The sequence below is a fragment of the Lissotriton helveticus genome, chromosome 11 (genome assembly GCF_964261635.1).
Source record: "Lissotriton helveticus chromosome 11, aLisHel1.1, whole genome shotgun sequence".
Lineage (NCBI taxonomy): Eukaryota > Metazoa > Chordata > Amphibia > Caudata > Salamandridae > Lissotriton > Lissotriton helveticus.
Window position 1 is genome coordinate 792,601,236 of NC_136072.1, and position 18,954 is coordinate 792,620,189.

The window sequence follows — 18,954 nt, forward strand, 5'->3', positions numbered from 1 at the left end:
AACAAAACCGATGTTATAAACAACTGATCGCTAAATTACAGAAGGATCACAACATCATTGTGAAACAGGCCGACAAGCGCGGAAATGTAGTCCTTTGGCCCAAAGAAATGTATCTCCAACAAGCGGAATTACAACTTAACGATATCTCATGTTACCGCCGAAGCCATATCCAGATTATAAAGAGCACGTGGATTGTACAACATCAGAAACTTCAAGTTTGGAGAAGTGCTGGACTAATCACACACGATGAGTTCAGATATTTAAGAAAAGATCACCCTGTTATTCCCTCATTTTATTTGATCCCAAAGATTCATAAGGACATCAATACACCACCGGGTCGTCCTATCATTTCGGCCATTGATAGTTCTTTAGAACATGTTTCTAAATACATTGACTTCTTTTTACAGAGCCATGTCAAGCGTCTCAACTCTTATGTCAGGGACTCTTTTGACTTTCTAGAAAAAATCAAACACTTTATCTGGGAAGAGAACATGGTATTAATGACATTGGATGTTTCATCCCTCTATACCTCGATCAGACATTATGATGGACTCAAGGCCTTGGACTACTATCTAAATAAGGATTTACCTCAATCGACGGCACACAATAGGATGTTACTGGAAATGACCAGAATGTGCCTCGAACAGAACTTTTTTATCTTCAATGGCGTAATCTACCACCAGGTTAGAGGTGTGGCGATGGGGGCCTGCTTCTCACCTAGCTATGCGTGTTTACACGTGGGGCTATGGGAGGAGCAGGTCCTAGTCTGCCAACACCACAACATTTTTTCTACAAATATAGCTTTATATTTACGTTACATTGATGATATTTTCCTTATTTGGAGAGGCAGTTTTGACAGTGCCAGGGCTTTTGTTGATTTGATTAATGTGAATAATGTTAATTTAAATTTTACTTCCAACATGAGTTCTAATTCTATTTGTTTTTTGGATGTCGAGGATGTCGAGGTTTTTGTGACAGGCACTACTTTACACACGAGACTCTACAGGAAGCCCAGTGCAGGGAACACTATTCTGCATTCTAATAGCCAGCATCCGGCGCATTTGATTCGGAGCATTCCATTTGGAGAAATGCTCCGAATAAAAAGAATTTGCAGTACAGAAGCCGAATGTGCGGCTGCACAGGAGGCATGCAGGTTACGCTTCCTGGCCAGGGGCTATTCGCCTGAGAATCTCACTAAGGCGATCAGGCGTTCCAATTCAGTTAGCAGGCAAGAGGAATTAATTCCAAGAAATAGAAATATCATTTCTGACATATTTTTGACAGAGGAAGCCCAGACAGGTTCCCCACGTGTAATTCTAACATACAATCGTCAACATGGGGCACTTTGCAAAATTCTAAATAACAACTGGAATTTGGTCCGAAGTGATTCAGTGATTGGTCACAAAATGGATCTAAAACCTGTATTAGCATACAGGAAGTCACCCTCAATGTCCAAAGCTCTAGTTAGTAATACTCTAGAGCCTAAAGCCTCTACCACTTGGTCAGCCCTAAAGAAGGGTTTTAAAGTGTGTCCACACTGCAAAGCCTGCCGATTCGGTAGCAATCGAACGCACTTCAAAAGCCCCTTCCTTGACCATCCTACTGCCATTTCAAAGTGACTCATCTGCAAAACTGATTATGCTATTTATGTGTTGGAGTGTCCATGTGGGCTCCAATATGTGGGCAGTACCAAACTGCCCGCCCACAAACGGATACTCCAACACATACGCGCAATAACAGGACATGATCAGAATTACCCGGTTGCCAGGCACTTTCAAGAAAAACATGACGGCATACCTGATAGGCTCCAATTCTTTTTAATTGATTGTGTCGAAGTCTCGAGAAGAGGAGGCGACCGTGAGGCCAAACTCCGTCTTCTTGAGACAAGATACATTTTGGAGCTTAACACAAAAAATCCCAATGGTCTCAATGACAGAGAGGACCTTTACACCGGTCTTTAAAACGATTTAGTATGCCTATAAGACCTGTCCGGATGTTTCCTTTGATTTTCTTGTTCCCCCCTATCAGTTCCCGTTCTGTATAGATGACTGTATATAATTATAATGAAATGAACTCTCATGAGTAATACTATTTTAACTTGTATTTTAGGAATTACCTGTCTTTAACTCTAGCACTTTATTGAGAAAATTGCACAATCACTATTTTGCACTTTATATAGCCTTGGCAGACATTGTGACTAGCCCACTAGGGCTTCATTTAGACTTGTTGGACATATTGTCTCATGAATTTGGATTATTGCTGCTATTTTGAATTTGTACAGATTGACTTTATTCATTACATAAACCGAACATATTGTGTTATGAGCCATCGCTCTTGTACATAGATGAAACTATTTATCGTGTATATATATTATCAATATACTGGTTTATCTTGGTTTGTGTTATGAAAGAATGCTTTTACATTTGCTAAAGCGTATATTTTCAACTACATTAACTTTAAGACACCATTATTTGATGTTTTGTAGAGATATGTTTTGATTACTTCTGTTGGTTGCAAGATCGCAGCGTTTCTCAAACTTAGTATTTTTTCCATTTTCATGTTATGTAACGATGCACTGTCACTTTAAAAGGTCTGCTTACTGTCAAGCAGTTTGTCATGTGATCAAGCCTTCTCGAAGGCGAAACGCGTCATGGCGGCAGCGCTGGCTTTATTTCATTAAATCACTCTGCACCAGCACTTTTGGGTCGACTCTTTGTTGCTTCCTACTGGCATGGTATCCTGTGTGGTGTCCTGCAAGCGGCAAGTTTCTTTATATATATATATATATATATACACACTGAAAAAACCATAGGTTTCACACCAGTTATAGTTAGGAATTAGCATTAAAAAAAAAACTATTAAATTCACTGAAAAAACCATAGGTTTTACACCAGTTATAGTTAGCTGGAAGTTTTACTCGCATAAAACCATTGAAATTCCCACGTTATAGTTAGTTGGACTCACTATAACTTGCGCGTGCAATGTACTGCTGATGACGTCACATATTACATCACTCATGACATGGTCAGTGACATCACTTTTTTTAATGCTAATTCCTAACTATAAATGGTGTAAAACCTATGGTTTCTTCAATGAATTTCAATGGTATGTTAATAGCAAATCTTTATAGGTATAAAAAATAATACATTTTAAAACGAAATTTATATTGTATAATTATGTCAATTTATTTTTTTTCATTTTTAACCCCGGGGCGCGTACGGTGAACGCACGGGTAAGCGCAATGTTACGGCGCGCCCCGGGGCGCGTACCGGGGAGCGTCCCGTTAGCGCTATTCCCGCGAACGAAAACAACATCGTGACGTATCGCGTAGACGCGTGATGCGTCATATGACGCACAGCGTAAGCACACCCGGAAGCACGCGTGCGCATTCGATCGCGCAACGTCCTGATGCGCTTACGCTACGCGCCCCAGGGCACGCCCCGGGGCACGTAGCATAAACGCGTCGGGTCATGTGACCTGAAAATAAAACTTTTTATTGGTTCATTTCACTTTTGGTTTCCTAATGATGTAAGGCCAGGTCATGTGACCTAAAAATAACACTTTTGATTGGTTCAGAACAGTTTTCTTTTCCAAATGATAAAAGACCCCACCTTTTTTCCTCAGTCTACCTTTGTGCTTTGAGAGAGGAAGACCTGCAGTTATTTCAGTAGAAAATGGCTACATTAGCTGCAGCTGCTGGAGCTTCTGGTCCACCACCACCACCACAAGGACCACCACAACTTCACAGTGGTGGAGAGGAGGATGAGGAGGAGGAGGAGAGGAGATTCGTCCGAGAGAACAATATTATTACCTACAAACCTAAAGAGCACATCATCTGGCAGTTTTTTTCAATCCCCAATGACAAGAAAAAAGTAAATGCGCCTAAGGCAACCTGCTTAATATGTCATCAGGAGCTGTCAAGGGGGAATCCCAACAAAAAGTACTCCTTTGGCAACCACACCATGATCAGGCATATGCTACGCAGGCATCCAAATAACTATGCTAGGGCAGAGGTCAGGGAACTGGCCAGAAACCCTGTCCAATCTTTTGCCAGCACCTCCCAAACTAATGATCCCACCCCATCGGGACCGGAAGTTAGGGAAATGTGCTCCACCATACAAAAAAAGTTTCACAATTTAAAAATGGTTTGTATTTTTTGTGGACAAACAATATGCTATGGACAGCAAAGCATCACACTTATTAACCTTGCTTGGGATAACCACAAGTGCCCAAAGAAACATTGATTTTTTCCGCTTTTTTGTTGCTCCTGTTGAGCCCTTTAGAATTCCCTATTTTTTGTTTCTCCCCTTAAAAAATACAAAAAAATATAAAACTTCAGAAAAGCCAAAAAAATAAAAAATGTTCCAAAAAACAATAAAAAATATAAAACAACAAAAAGAATAAAAAAACAGTTCTTTTTAGAACTACTTTTAATTTATAAAAATAAACCTATAGTTTTAAAGAATCTGTCAATCTTTTTTCTAAAGGGTACGCGTACCGGTACGCTCCCCGGGGCGCGTACCGGGCACTCCCCCGCGAAAATCGAAAAAAAATGTAAAAAATGTTTTGACCCGCGGGACCCTTTTATGGCCCCCACATCAAACCTAGGGGGTCAGGGGGGGGTCTACCCTGCCCCCTTTTGATTATTTCCTCCTTTGTTTTTACCACCTCTTGTGTCTCGATCCTACCGAGACACAAGATGGCGGCCGCTCCGGACTGTTTCGATGTTTACAGACACCCGAGAGCCAATCAGCTTTCCGTGCACAAGTCGCGTGGCGCGCCCGGAGCGCTCCCCGGTACGCGTACCGGGGCGCGGCTATAGATATATAAATTTTTGGGTACCTAAATTACTCAAAATCCTCTGGAGCACATATCTTGAGACATAGCAAAGGCACATCGGGCTACCAGTCCCTACAATTTTGCCAAGTTTGGTGAAAATCCATTCAGCCGTTCGAGCTAAAAGTGAGACCGCCCGCCCTATGAAAATGAACATGGGGAAAACACGTTTTGGGACCCCCATTTTATCTCAGCCCCGCTTGACGAATCCCCCCCAGGAGCGGAGAGCCGCGAGGCAAAGTTGAGGAAAAATTCAGGCAGATTCCTCAACCGGCGTCAAAGTTATTCCCAATAGAATGTTGCGATTTCCCTATGGAAAACAATCCTAACTATAACTACCTACTGGCGACCGCCAGTAGGATATATATATATATATATATATATATATATATATATATATATATATATATATATATATATATACACACACACACACACACACACACACACACACACACACACACATATACATACATTTTAATATCAATTCTGAGATTCAGTTTGTGTGTCTGGTCATGACCTCAGTACCTTCATCGCAAAGGCTGGACACTGTCTAGCGCCATAGACTGATGCCCCCCCCCCTATATTGGTAAGTTTTGGGGAGCGAGACATGCAAAGTAAAACAGGGGGTGGACTTAAGCTTCACAATCGACCAAAAAAACAAAAGAAAAAAGCTCATTAAAAGTTACCAGAACACATTTTATTTCACTTCAAAACGAGGAAAAAAATGTATTAATTACAAGTCCAAACGTAACTGAAAAGCTTGACAGGTAGCCGGAAAACAATCACTAACAGAGGAAGTCATGGTACCAAACATCAAGTTATTGATTTTTAAAAATCACAATAGAGAACAGAAACATTCAGAATCAGATGCCAACTTCTAGGAAGGCCACCTTGTCTATCAACAAGTGTAGATAAATATGAAAGAAGTATAGATATATATTAAAATAACCTATTATGCTTGAGATACCCCGGCAAAATGTCATTAAATAAATGCAAAACTCAAAATAGTAGAGCAAAACCTATCGTACGAGTAACATCTCGATGCCCCTTCTCAATATAAAGTTGTAACAAAATTAAAACAGAGTGCAACTCTTGCCATCTGCACGATAGTGAATGGAGCAAACCGATTGGATCTCATTTTTGAATTAAAAAGAAAGACATAGTATTGTTGTTTGGTTCACTTCCTATTATTGCAAGAAAAATTTGATGCATATATTTTTCCGCTTCAAAAGGTTCTAAGGTGTATCTTTTTTCACTCTGTCCCGGCCACGTAACCACAATTGATTATTCATCCTGTGTGCACATTTGTTTTCTTTATGCAGTGGTGTACAACAAATCTACAGCATGAGCTGTAGCCAAGCATGTTTCGGTAATCCGCAATCAAATGCTTGCCTTCAAGTTCAATTCCGAAGGGAGCACTGACTTAACCAATAATATTTCATTGTGCGGGATTGACTTATGCTGACATCAGGAATACAGCTGAATGTGGTTTGCATGGGGATATCGTGAAATGTTTGAGTTATGGAAGGGCTCGATGGTTTTGTTTTTGCAGGAATTCGAAGGTCTTCATACTCAAGAGGCATTTCCTGCAAACTGGCTTCTAGGCTCTGATTTTGAATAAATAAACTCTACAGTAGAAGGGAATCAGGAAGCTATAATAAATGAGTTGAGGCTGCCTCAGTGCACATGTTGATTGGTCATTATGGGAAGCACCCGCCAATTCATTTATGAGTCCAGAAAAGGACAAAACAGACAGCATGAGAGGTCACACTCTTCCACAAGCGTACCCTGACCTCAAATCCCATCTCAGTGGTATTAAAAAGGTACACTCACATAAGCTAAATCCGTAAAATAAATTGCGCGTACCCAAGTATAATTTATTCCAAATAAAGATGTTGAACCTGGATCATCATATAAAGGAAGAAAAAATAATTTTGCTTAAAAGGGAAGGGAATTATAAAATGAACACAAGTTGAACATATGTTGGTGTCAAACTCTCCTTGTCCTTCCCTCCATAAACCCCCAACTCCAAAAAGCAGACCAGCGCATGACAGGATGACTCAAGGATTTTATTCAGTTTTGGAAAGCCACTCATTTTGATGGTAACCACAGGCCATTGACAGCAGCAGACATAAGAGGAGCGGAACATTCTTCAGAGGGGTAGAGCTCTGTTTTCTGATATCACTGCAAGTCACCAAAAGCCTAGAATTGTACTTGACCGACCACAAAACAAAAATAAACTTTGATTCAAAATAATCGACACATTACGGTCCAGAAGAAATGTAAAGAAAGAGACCCCGGCTGAAACTCTTCCTGAACACACACAATCGATCCATAAATAGCCAACGATGAATGTTACCAAAAAATATCTGCCCTCTTCTTTTTTTAAAACCTATCTCCGGGTTTCCAAGCCACAAAGGGTGGTCTAGTTGTACAGGCTCCGCACATAAATATTGCATCCTCTATTGTTACTGAAGACCTCCACTGCCAGTTTTCACATGTACCCAGCACAGCAGCTGTACTTTCTGCAAGGTTCTTTTGCCCTGCCATAAACTGCTGATCCGATCTGGCAGACAAAGATGTAGCCTTGAACAATTTCTTCTGAAAATTTTCAAAAATGTGAAACAATGTTAAAAATGCAAAGATGATGACCCATTGGCTGAGCGTTGAACAGCTGGACCTGGGCAAATAAATATCGTCTGGCCCAAGAGGGTAGGAAAGTAATGAAAGGGGAGTACTGCAGGCGGCTCTTGGAAAAATGCGCCGGGACAAGAAGGAAGGGGGACCCTACACCAGTTTCTTGGCCTCGAAGAAGCCTTTAAGGTGCCTCATCTGCCATAATCCAGTCAGGATCAAGATACCGGTCTGTGCAATAGACCACCACAGTACCCGCTGGTTGGTGCTCTCGCTGGTCATTCTGAACCTCTCCTCTCGGTACTGCAAAGGAAAACAAAACCATTAGCAGGCACATTTTTTTCAATCAAAGACCAGAAATACAAATCTGTTTTTAGGCACATGCATTATTTTATCAGTATTTTTTTTGTACATTTACTTAGTGCGGTGGCAAGTTTTTAGTCTCTACTGGTTTGTAACAAGTCTAGGTTAAGTCCACATCAAACACAAGAGTTTATTGCTCAAGATTGCACAGATGTATATACCACAGTGTGCGTATTGGTCCTCATTTGGAGAGACCGTGCAGAGCTATCCAGCTGGCCAGGTGGGAGAGGCTCGGTAATGGTCCTCTTTTTAGCTCAAAAGAGTTGGTGTTGCGGGGCTCTGGCCAGTGTTAATACAGTTATCTAAATGCACTTGGATACAAGCTAAAACAGAAAGGACCCACCAAAAATCTCACCCGACCCTGACCATGTTAACATTTTGCATAGGCCATCATGGGTGCAAGTGGGCGATATAGGCACCAACAATGTATGTGCCACGTTATGGTGATTAAAGTATTTGTTTCTCTTGGGTAAGGACAGAGTATGGGCTTGACTCGAATGAAAGTTGGCTTAGCTTGTACTACCTCCTTTAGAAGCAAGATGACTCATAAAGCTAAGGGCTTGCTGCAGACATCTGGTGTGAGATGCGGCTACAAGATCGAATCCCAACAAGGCCCTATCTGCCCTACATCCTTGTGAAGTCCATAAATTGAGTACCACTAAATTGACTCACAGTAACACATTAAATACAGCACTTAGATACAGGCAAAACTGCAGTGGAACAGCCACATAAACATGGTCCTGATATAACTACATCTACAGGCTTTGATTCAACACGCACCATTCCGTTACAACATTCAATCGCAGCCTTGCAGACACCAGCTCAAGCACACAGGGAATGGGGACACAGAGGATATTACAAAACGAATCAACAAAAAGAAAAATAATAAATAACATACGAGTTATTCTGTCACATGCAGAGTACTTTGACAATAATTCGCAATCACTACATCTTTAACATGTACAATTCATATATTCACCCAACGGACACCCTGGTATTCTCTCCTACACCCAAGCGGTCACACAAGAAAACAACTAAGTGATGATAAATCCAAGATGCGTTGAGAAAAACCTTGATAGCCTCCAAGACATAAGGCTCGTGAAACATTATGGCAAATAAAAACGATGAGACGGCAACTAGGTTGCAAGTAACTTAATACCCACAAGTCTTGCAGGACATGTGACCTTACCACCATATATATCTGCATATGAATCATCACGCCATACAACTCTGTCCTGCATCTAAATACTTTCAGCCACACAACAGCCAAAGCACGAAACACTCAGACCTCTTCAATAAGGGGTTTCCTGTCCTCACTAGATGTGCTCATTCTGAGCACCAAACAACGACATAGTGGAACTATATATCTGAAAACATTCATGACCAGTCTCCAACTCAAAACCTATTATCACAACACACACACACAGATATTTACAATGATGGAGTTGGGGCTATGGGTGTTTGAAGCAGATGTTATCAATCTGGGATGTTTCCCCACAACGTAGAGTGAGGCGGCCCATTGGCATTGCAAGATGACATAATGGAATGATGTGCATGTGATTACTGATAAATGCAATACAATCTGTTTAAACAAAGAAAAAGATTCACAAAGGTATTTAGCCGACTATCAAACACCCATATCATACTTTCAATAGGCACATCACAAATGCTGCAAACACACCCCACAATTGTACATAGTTATCTGTATACACTCTGCACACATAGAACACATTTTTGAAACCATAAGAAAGCTCCGTGTATACAGAATATCTGCACCTGAAGCAAGATCTGCATCCATCTCCATATGCACAATCTGCAGAAGATATGATGGTTCCAACCTGCCTCACTTCCAGTCATATGCCGCACCACATGCATGCACAATCAGGCACTCCCCAAAAAGAACGCCAACATCTGAACTCAATCTGAAATCACCTTACATCTGCCACAACCTGCATGATAAACTCATCCTAACCTGCCTAACAAATCTGAAACATGGGATACATCATCAGAACTTATATACACAACACAATACAACCTGCAGCATGTGTGCAAAGACCCTACACACGCCACACACACTGCATAAAGTACTTTATCATACCGAAAATTTACCCTGCAAAGATCTAGAATTGACGAACATTCTAGGCACCCTTCATCTAATGCCGGTACTTGAAAAAACATGAATAATAACAGATCCACATGGATGTAAATATGTACAGTTCTTACCTCCCTGTACCTTTACCTATAAGATGGGTTGCCTACGCCAATCAAACTCGTACACTGGCACAATTTACTCAAACCCAACTCTTACTTCTCCTGCACGTGTTAAACACTGCACACTCGCTACCTATGTACTGCCAGTGATGCGATGTACAATATCTTTGATCAAAAAGTTACTGTTGCTAAATAAATTAAAGATATGGAATATGCTTGTTTTAACATTTCTACTATTTTTACCAACATTAGTATGCATGATCTTCATGATTTTTGTGTATGGTCCTTATCTGTTTTACTCAATTTATACTAAGTTGAAAAACAAGGGGGATGAAATCTAGCATGTGAATGAAATCTAGCACTCTGCCTACTTCTGAGGAAATGGATATGAAACCCAATAATTATAATTCAAAAGAAAGCACAGAGACAAACACTCGCATGAGTTGCGCTATCAAAGCAGGAAACTGTTTGACATGTTTTACAAACACCACAGAAACAAAACCAAGAAACGTTTCTCAATATCTTATGAGGAACTAAAGGAAATCAAAAAGGAGATTGACTATGTGCGATTGATTTGATAAGAATAAAAGGGGATTCATCTTTAACTAATTTCTGAAACGTTCCTATTCTCCTCTGCTCTCAGAGAGGGAAAGAAGGAGAACATCATTTTAGAGGTCTGTCGTCTCCATTAAGAAAATGGTGGAGTGCTATCCCCAGGAGCATACCCCTTCATCAGACTACGAGTTTACTGGCGTCTCAGGGCCCAGAATTAGGTCCTCAAATTCCGAATATGATAATTCCACAGCTTGAGACACGGGGCCAAAACTCACAAGCATGTACTGCGGCACTGTAGGGGTTGGGGGGGGGGGGGGGGGGAATCGGGGGCTGGGGGAATCGGGGGTGGGGGTGGGTGCGCACTAGGTGGAATAGGAAGGGACAGAAAAATCTCCCTACAGGTAAAGCTAAACCATGGCTTGAGTCGAGGGTAGACGCGGGTAGATGCTGCCTCCCCACTATTTTCAGAGGGTAGACTCCATCTACCATGCCAAGAGGTTGGGCCCCACATAAATATGCTGAACTCGTCCCTGTGTAACTTTCTGAGACCAGGACACTTTCAGCAGCACCTGCATGTGGTCTGCTTTTGTTCAGAGTAGCGTGCAGGCGGGGAAAGGGCTTATCAGATTACAGCTGTGCCCATAACGAAAGCCAACGTTAACGTGCAATAAGGCCTCTTTTTGTTGCAGTATCCTGGCTTGGAGCTATCGGGAGCCCCACACCTAGATGCAATGGAGGGAAAACAAAGGCTCACATCTTATCACTTTACAGGTACTTAAGAGAGAAATGCTTTTGACTTTGTCAGACACTGTATATAAGAGACGTGCATACACTGTCAGAGGTGTTGGTCTCCCCAGTATTTACACAAATAATTTAAATACAACTATTGTTTACATTTCTTTTATTGCACTTTAGCACTACAGTAGTGTCAAAGTGCTATAAATGAAATAAAGCAAAATAGTGGTATTAAAATTGGTATTTATGAACGTGTGATGTAAAACGGTCTGACGCCCTGCATTGGGATGAGTAGTGCCACTACTCATGCCAATGCAGAGTGTCTGAGCACTTTACATCACTTGTACAGATCGTACATTGACAACAAATCATGTGTGAATAGCAATATAAAGGATGTGTTACATAAGACAGTGAGAGTTACAAGGCATAGGAGTCACAGGTCGTTCATACCTCACTGTGCTATATTAGAAGGATTACAATGTATGAACTGCAATTAACAAAAGGACCCATTTCTTAAAAGCAGTAATACACTATACATTTTTATTTTATGTAAAAGGCTAGTTACACAATGTGTTTTGCAGGAGGCATATTAACCATTTATGCTCCTTTGATTCGAAACTAGTACTAGGCCAAAAAACGATCTCTCCAGCAAATACGTTATCCTACAGAGTGATTTCATCACTATTATTCCCTAATATTTAGCTGGCATACAAAGTTCTCTGCAGCAGGTGCCTTAACCCATACGATATTTTTAAATTCAGACATTGTAACCAATTAAGCAGGGCAGATTTACTGCCACATTTTTCCTCGTTTCCAATTTCTTTGTGGCAGGGTTTAAATAAACGTAAATGTACAATTTGAAGCCTTGATTTTGCGTCAGAGTTGCGTCAATATTTTGTTACAACCCCAATGCAAAACGCAATTTGCTAAATATTGCAAAGTGCTCAAATATACTAATGATAGACCTGCTAAACATTTGTGAGGTCTTAAGATCTGATGTAACTTCCTGTGATGTTCTGGGTTGTGATGTCACACCCATTCTGCCTAACTTGGTGAGACCGACCCCCACTTCTTTTTTTAGAACTTGAGCCCCAAGCTAAACCCAATCAGCACTCCCGCACCACGCTTGAAAGTTGAGGGCTCCCATGTGCATCAAGTGGATGGTAAATGTGGGAACATTTGGGCCACTTATTTCCTACAGAAAGGGGGAGAAAGATAAGGAATTAGACCTGGTAGTCCCCATTCTATGGAATGAGTTGTTAACTCGATTCAAAGAGGCCTCCTATCCTAGAAGGAATGTCAGACAGGAATCCTTGTACCACAGCTTTGCCAGTTACTCCACAAGCAATCCATTTAAAAGGAACTCAGCCAGTCTAAGGCTCTACTCCCTAACCACACACCCCTGGTTGCCTCACTCTACCATCGTAAAACAAACTTACTCTCTGGTAATTCTGCTCCTTTTGGATCTGCTCCACCTGGTCCAGCAGCTGCCGCACCCTCAGTTGCAGCTCAGTCAGCTTGTCCTTCGCAGCGATCTCAGGATAGTTGTTTGCATGCTCTCCAACCTGGATGTCCAAATGTACCCTCTGTTTAAGGGAGATAAATAGAGACTCCTGTCAAACTGATATCTCAGATTCTGAGCATTCACATTCTTTTTTGCCACATCCTTACTGAATATTTCTGGGTGAGGCCATCATGAGTAAGAAAAGGATGTATAAAACCTTCTCAGTTGGGAGGCAGTCAGCACAGGTGTCTGTGACATTCTGCAGTCTCTCACCGGTATACCGAAAACCCTCCCTAAATTTCATAGTCTGTAACAGACTTGACTACTTTCCACATACCCTATGCGACACTGTATTCTGGACCTAATACCACTTGTCTGTAGTGGAGCTATTCCCCTAAGCTTTACACGAAACCCCCCGTGTCACTACCAGAGCCTTGAATTAGATAAGTTGTAAAGGCACTGAATGCAACGTGTGGGCCAGGTGTAACTAAAGTAAAAGCCCTACTCTTCTCTGTGTAGAGAGGAATTGGTGACAGAGCACTATGTAGCACAACAGTCATATGACTAGTGAATCTTGAAAGGCCAAACCTGCTGCAATTGCTTCCTAACAAAAGCTGTGTGAACACTTGTCCCCCAAGACCCATATACAAGTTCTTTCACATGGATAACTGATTTTAACAGACTATTATACTAGCTAAAAGCATTTTCAACTCTCCTGTGAACAAGTCTCTGATGAGGGCGATTACCATAAAAATCCTTGCTATCAGGACCTGCTCACTTAAGAACCCAAGCTCTGACTAAAGTTAAGCATAAAAAAGCCTACAACTCAATAGATAATGTAGCAGTGGTCTGCATGGTTGCATGGTAATTGCACTGTGCTCAAATTACTGCAAGCATGTGACTTTCTGTAAATTAGTGTGATTTGTGATAGAAAAGCTATCTGTGCTAAGGTCAACCGGATGTCCCAAAGACCCAAAAGTAATGTAACGGTGTTAAACCATGGGTGGACAAGGCAGCTGTGTGACCTGGTGGCACTGACAATCCCAGCAAAATATGTGAAGTATGCCCATGGGAGCTTGCAAAAGAAGTTGTAGATTACACTGGCTGAAAATTACAGCGTAATCATGACGGTAGAAAAATCCACCAATGCTTTACCTCCCAAAAAGATACGTATGGGTGGTAGGCGCAAGACACTCCAAACGTGTTTGAGCAGGTACTCTCATAAATTCCTAGGATACATTTTAAAACCGCAAGTGATTTGAGTCTACTAGATACGCTGTTAAATTCTCTGAAAAATCATGTTACATTTTTTTTATAACCTCAAAACTGCTGTTCATCGGGCTTGAGGTAATTTTACTTTAAAAAAGAAATACAATACCAGAAATTAAATTTCAAACTGTGTTAAAACAAAAAAGGGTCACTTATACCTAAAGAACACACAACCACTGACAGTGAGGAACAGTACTGCCCATTTTGCACAAGAAAGCAAGAAAATCAAAGAGTTTCCAGTATATACAAACAATCCCGGACACATATTTGGAGTTTCTCGGAATCCAGGTGCTTCTAAAAAAGACAGATAAACAACGATACCCTGTGGTATGTTATTTCTTAGGGGCAATAAATAGCACTCATCAAGAGTTTGAGGGCTTACATGAATATTTTGGGGTTTACTGCATCAAAATGCGATTGGCACAGTAAATACTGTACACTTTTCCCTTGTAAAATTCCGGGATGTTTGACATGCCGACATTTAATGAAGGGTAAGATATTTAACGCATAAGGTAATTACCAAAAGCAGTAAATACCAAACTCAACTTCAACTCCTGAATAAAAAGAGATGTACACAGCCGTCGACAAACACCGACTCACTCGTAATCGGGGCTGCTGTATATTTAAGCTGAAAAACAATCAGACAAAAATATGCACAAACTAGAAAGAATCTGTATGAGCAATACATAAATTAACATTTATCTTGAGGAGTTTGTGTCGAAAACATCACATTTAAAAATGATTTCCCCCTAAAAAAAGAATAATAAAAATGAAATCGGGGTGGAGGAGGGTTTGGAACACCCAGTGTCCAAATGAATTAGTATTGGAACATTGTAATGCCAGTGACATTGGTTTGCCAGGTGAAGTTGCAGCATGGGAGGTGCTTCAGCTCTCAAACCAGATTGTGCGGCAAGGTGATGTTGCTGGGCAAGGAGTTCAAGATGGCGCTGTCTGCTCAGAACCTTGGCAAATGAGAGCTGCAGATTCCTCAAGGCTTGCATAAGCATCGGGAGCTCAACCCTCTGTGGATGGAAGGTGTGCGATGCAAAACAGAGTTTGATCAGGTCAGAGGCTCAGTATCTTTCAGCATGTGATTAGTGGGACAGAAGGTTCAATAACAAAGGGGGGTGACCCGGTGTCCCTCAGAACCTGGGTATAAAGTTTATTAACAAAAAGTGGTTCTGTCAGGTTCTCAAAAGTTATTTCCTAAGCGCACAAAGTGTCGCAAAGCCCAAATGTTCATAGGGCATGGATATCACACACGCCTAGACACATGTGCAAAGTTATCAGGAATAATCACAATAACACATTCTGTGCAGAACCACTTTGCATTTTATCGGAATTAATTAATTCCAATATATTCATCTTTTCAAAAAGGTACAAAACGGCTGTTTGCAATGGGTGAAATATAGAGTGCTCATGTGACATATGTGCTTAAGTGAAAAAACAATTTGTGCAGTATATACAAGGTGGTTCAAGATTTTTATACAAGGGAAAGGACAAGGTTTCTGATGGGCAGACACAACCATGCACCCTGGTGGCTATTAATGCTCATTCTGGTATGCAGGGCCTTGGTTGGTCTGAGCCTTGTTGTATCGTCGACGTTTCAACCCACGATGTGCTCCCTTCGGTAGTCACTACAGGTCTTCATCAGGACATGGTGTGGGGCATTTGAATAGCTGGAGTCTACGTTGAAGGGTGCAGTAAGTCAGCTACAGAAGAGCATTCATCAGTCCTGCTACAACGCAGAGGGATTTACCCCCAAATTCCAAGGTCCTTGCAGAATTTTCCGCCAGGCGCCACTTGGGGCACACGCAGCCAGAACAAGTTCTGGTCCAGACTAGGCTGTAACCAAATATCCCCCGCCACCTGATGAAGACCCGTAGTGACTACCGAAGGGAGCACATCATGGGTTGAAACGTCGACGATACAACAAGGCTCAGACCAACCAAGGCCCTGCAGGGCCGGACTGGGAACCAAAACCGGCCCTGGAAAAGTGCTCGGCCAGCCCCCACTCGGGGGGGTTGGAGGTGCCGCCGAGCGCTTTGCTAGGGCCGGTTTTCGGCCGATTTTGTTGCAGGGCCGATTTTGCAGCTATGCTGCAAAAACGTCTCTCTAACAAAATCGGCCCCCAGGGGCTCAAAACCAGCCCCCACCCTTGCGGCGCACCGGGGGATTGCCCGGTGCCGGCTATGGCCAGTCCGGGGCAGAGGCCCTGCATACCGAAAGGAGCATTAATAGCCATCAGGGCGCATGGTTATGTGTCTGGCCATCAGAAACCTTGTCCTTGCTCTTGTATATAAATTCTGAACCACCTTGTATATACTGCACACATTGTTTTTCACTGTGTCACATGAGCACTATATATTTCACCCATTGCAAACAGCCATTTTGTACATTTGAAAAGAGGAATATATTGGAATGAATTAATTCAGATAAAATGCAAAGTGGTTATGCACAGAATGTGTTATTGTGATTATTCCTGATAACTTTGCACATGTGCCTAGTGGGACAGAAGGGTCAGGGCTCTAGCAAAACCAACCGTGGACAGACTTCAAATTTCACATGACAATTGTGCCATAGGAAAGCAAGACCATGGATCAGCAGCAGCAACAATTTAGATGACTCAGACGTTCGTTTTTTCTCTGCTTGGGAGACACCGGTTTCATGGTGAAAGTCAGTCCTAGAGGGATAAGACCCCTGGTGATTTGGATTTATCTGACAGAGCCTTTTATTACTCTAAAGATGGAGAATAACTAGAAAAACAAAGCCTAGAGGAAAAAGGGAGTTATTCGTGTTAATCATCCTAAGCTGTAGCTTCCTAGCCTCTGACTCTGGATGAAAACGTTTTCTCCATTTGCAAGGAAAGTACCCTCACAAATGCATGACTTGAGCAAGGAGCAGGAGCATCTCACTGAACACAAGGACTGTGCAATCCCATCTATTATGAAGTAGGAGATATAAAGGCGGGGGTTGTCGCACCAGCAAGGGACTCGAATCTTCACATATTGAGGCCTAGGGTACTGTGTGAAGGCAAGGATTTAAAAGAAGTTGTGGCTGGAATCTTAGAAGTCTGAATTCTTCTATAGAGAAGACAATTTCTGAAGGTGACCGTATGAAGGAAACATGGCATCTTTCTGAGCACAGGGTCCTGCTCTTCCACCATCTCAATACAGTTGTGCCGCAGAAAAGGCAGACACTACAGCAGATCAGGCGAGACCTTGCAGTGGAAGGGTCTGATGCAGCAATCTGGTACCCTGCCAAGTTGAGGTGTGTCTCGTTTAAGAAAAACACGTTACTCTTGATTTTAATGCAGCCTGACCCATTCTGCAGGGTATGTGTAAAGACATTGGTATAGATTTAGAATAGGTCTTCAGTGTAGCCCGACTGATGGATGTCCTCCTTTGATTGGGTGTCCACAAAAGTGGCGTTATGACTTACTGGCTGTAAGTTGTCTGCAGTGTTTGTTGGCCCTAGCATGGGTTTCCCGTTTTTTTCCGCTGAGAACTGCTGTGCAGGTTTTTGGGATAACCCCTCCCACTCAGTGATTTCTGGGCCACTCAAAGAATTCACAAGTGACTTGCTGGGAATTTCACTAAACAAATGTGGTGTGGTCTCTCTCTCTCTCTCTCGATGAGATCCAACACTCGTGGTTTTTCCTCTGGAGGGAGATTGGGCCTCTACATGTGGTTTCATGAATGTCTGTGTTATGTTTGACTACTTAAAAGAATACTGAAGAATAGGTGCCGGCTAAATGGCTGGGAAAGGGAAAGTTTGCAAAAGTAAAATATTTAACAGGCATTTTAAGGATTGTTTATTGGCCTTTACAGTGATATGGGATGCTCTTCACACAGGACAGGCTATTTTTGTAGATGCTTTCACAGATACCTGCGGCTAGCCATATATTTGGCTTTCGCAGGTGATCAACAGAAGAAAGAATCCTTCCCTTCTGCTTCCAGCAAGCCTTTCTTGGTGGAAAGTGTGCCCCACAAACGATGGCCATCCAAATCTAAGAAATTCACACATATTCTATAGGCCCAATCCCATTGAAGTTAATCCTGTAGAAACGACACATTACCCCCTTACAGCATTCATTGTCCAGACTGCACACCCCAATAGCCAGGAAATTTACTTACCAGCTTCCCACCAGAAAAAAATGACATTTTGGTGGAGTTGGAGTGCAGGCAGATCTGGTGTTCCCCAGGGGTATGAGAGGTGAAGGTGAAACGTCCTTCAGAGCCGTACTGTCGAGACATGATAATCTGTACGGGGAGAGCATGAATAACAATTACCAGATGAGCAAGAAAGAAACTCTACACCACCCTCAACAGGAACAATCGGAACATAAAATATCTCTCAATAGGAGTAATTCCTAGTAAAAGGCACTCCATACCAGAAAATCTACCCAAAACAACCACCCTCCTCTCCCCACAGAAGCCTCTTGTGTTGTAAGCATACCAACCCAATAGGTACTCCATCCTCAACTTCCCGTTACTATGGGTGAGAAGGATTCCATGGCTTTACCTTGCTGTCTGGATCTTTCACTTCAACATGCATTCCCAGCCCAGGAGTCGAAGGCAGAAACGCTTCGGTCTGTTTATCCCAAAGCTGTGTACGGTAATTCCCTGCAGGACATGGAGACAAAAATCAATACTGTAAAATCTACAACATCAGCAGGACCACCTAAAAGGAGGGTCTACGTACGAATAACTACTGGTCACAATGGCTGCATTATATTCCCACTTGTTGTAAAAACAAAATAGGAGGAGGGAAAAAAAAAAACAGATGTCTAACGGATCTACGCTCACCAGCTAAACTGATATGACAGTCTACCTCTATGGCAA

At 42.0% G+C, this 18,954-nt stretch overlaps 1 protein-coding gene across 1 annotated transcript in view; it reads right to left on the reverse strand.

Annotated features, from left to right (window-relative positions):
- Positions 1-5,514: 5,514 nt before the first annotated feature.
- The window catches only part of TMED4 (transmembrane p24 trafficking protein 4), a 58,143-nt gene continuing 44,703 nt past the window's right edge, over positions 5,515-18,954 (reverse strand). Inside the window, exons 2-5 of the mRNA XM_078666763.1 lie at positions 18,635-18,735; positions 18,247-18,372; positions 12,777-12,923; positions 5,515-7,776 (exon numbers count right to left, since the gene is read on the reverse strand). Coding sequence (XP_078522889.1) covers positions 7,627-7,776; positions 12,777-12,923; positions 18,247-18,372; positions 18,635-18,735 — 524 coding nt within the window. The 3' untranslated portion in view covers positions 5,515-7,626. The remainder of the gene's footprint in view (positions 7,777-12,776; positions 12,924-18,246; positions 18,373-18,634; positions 18,736-18,954) is intronic.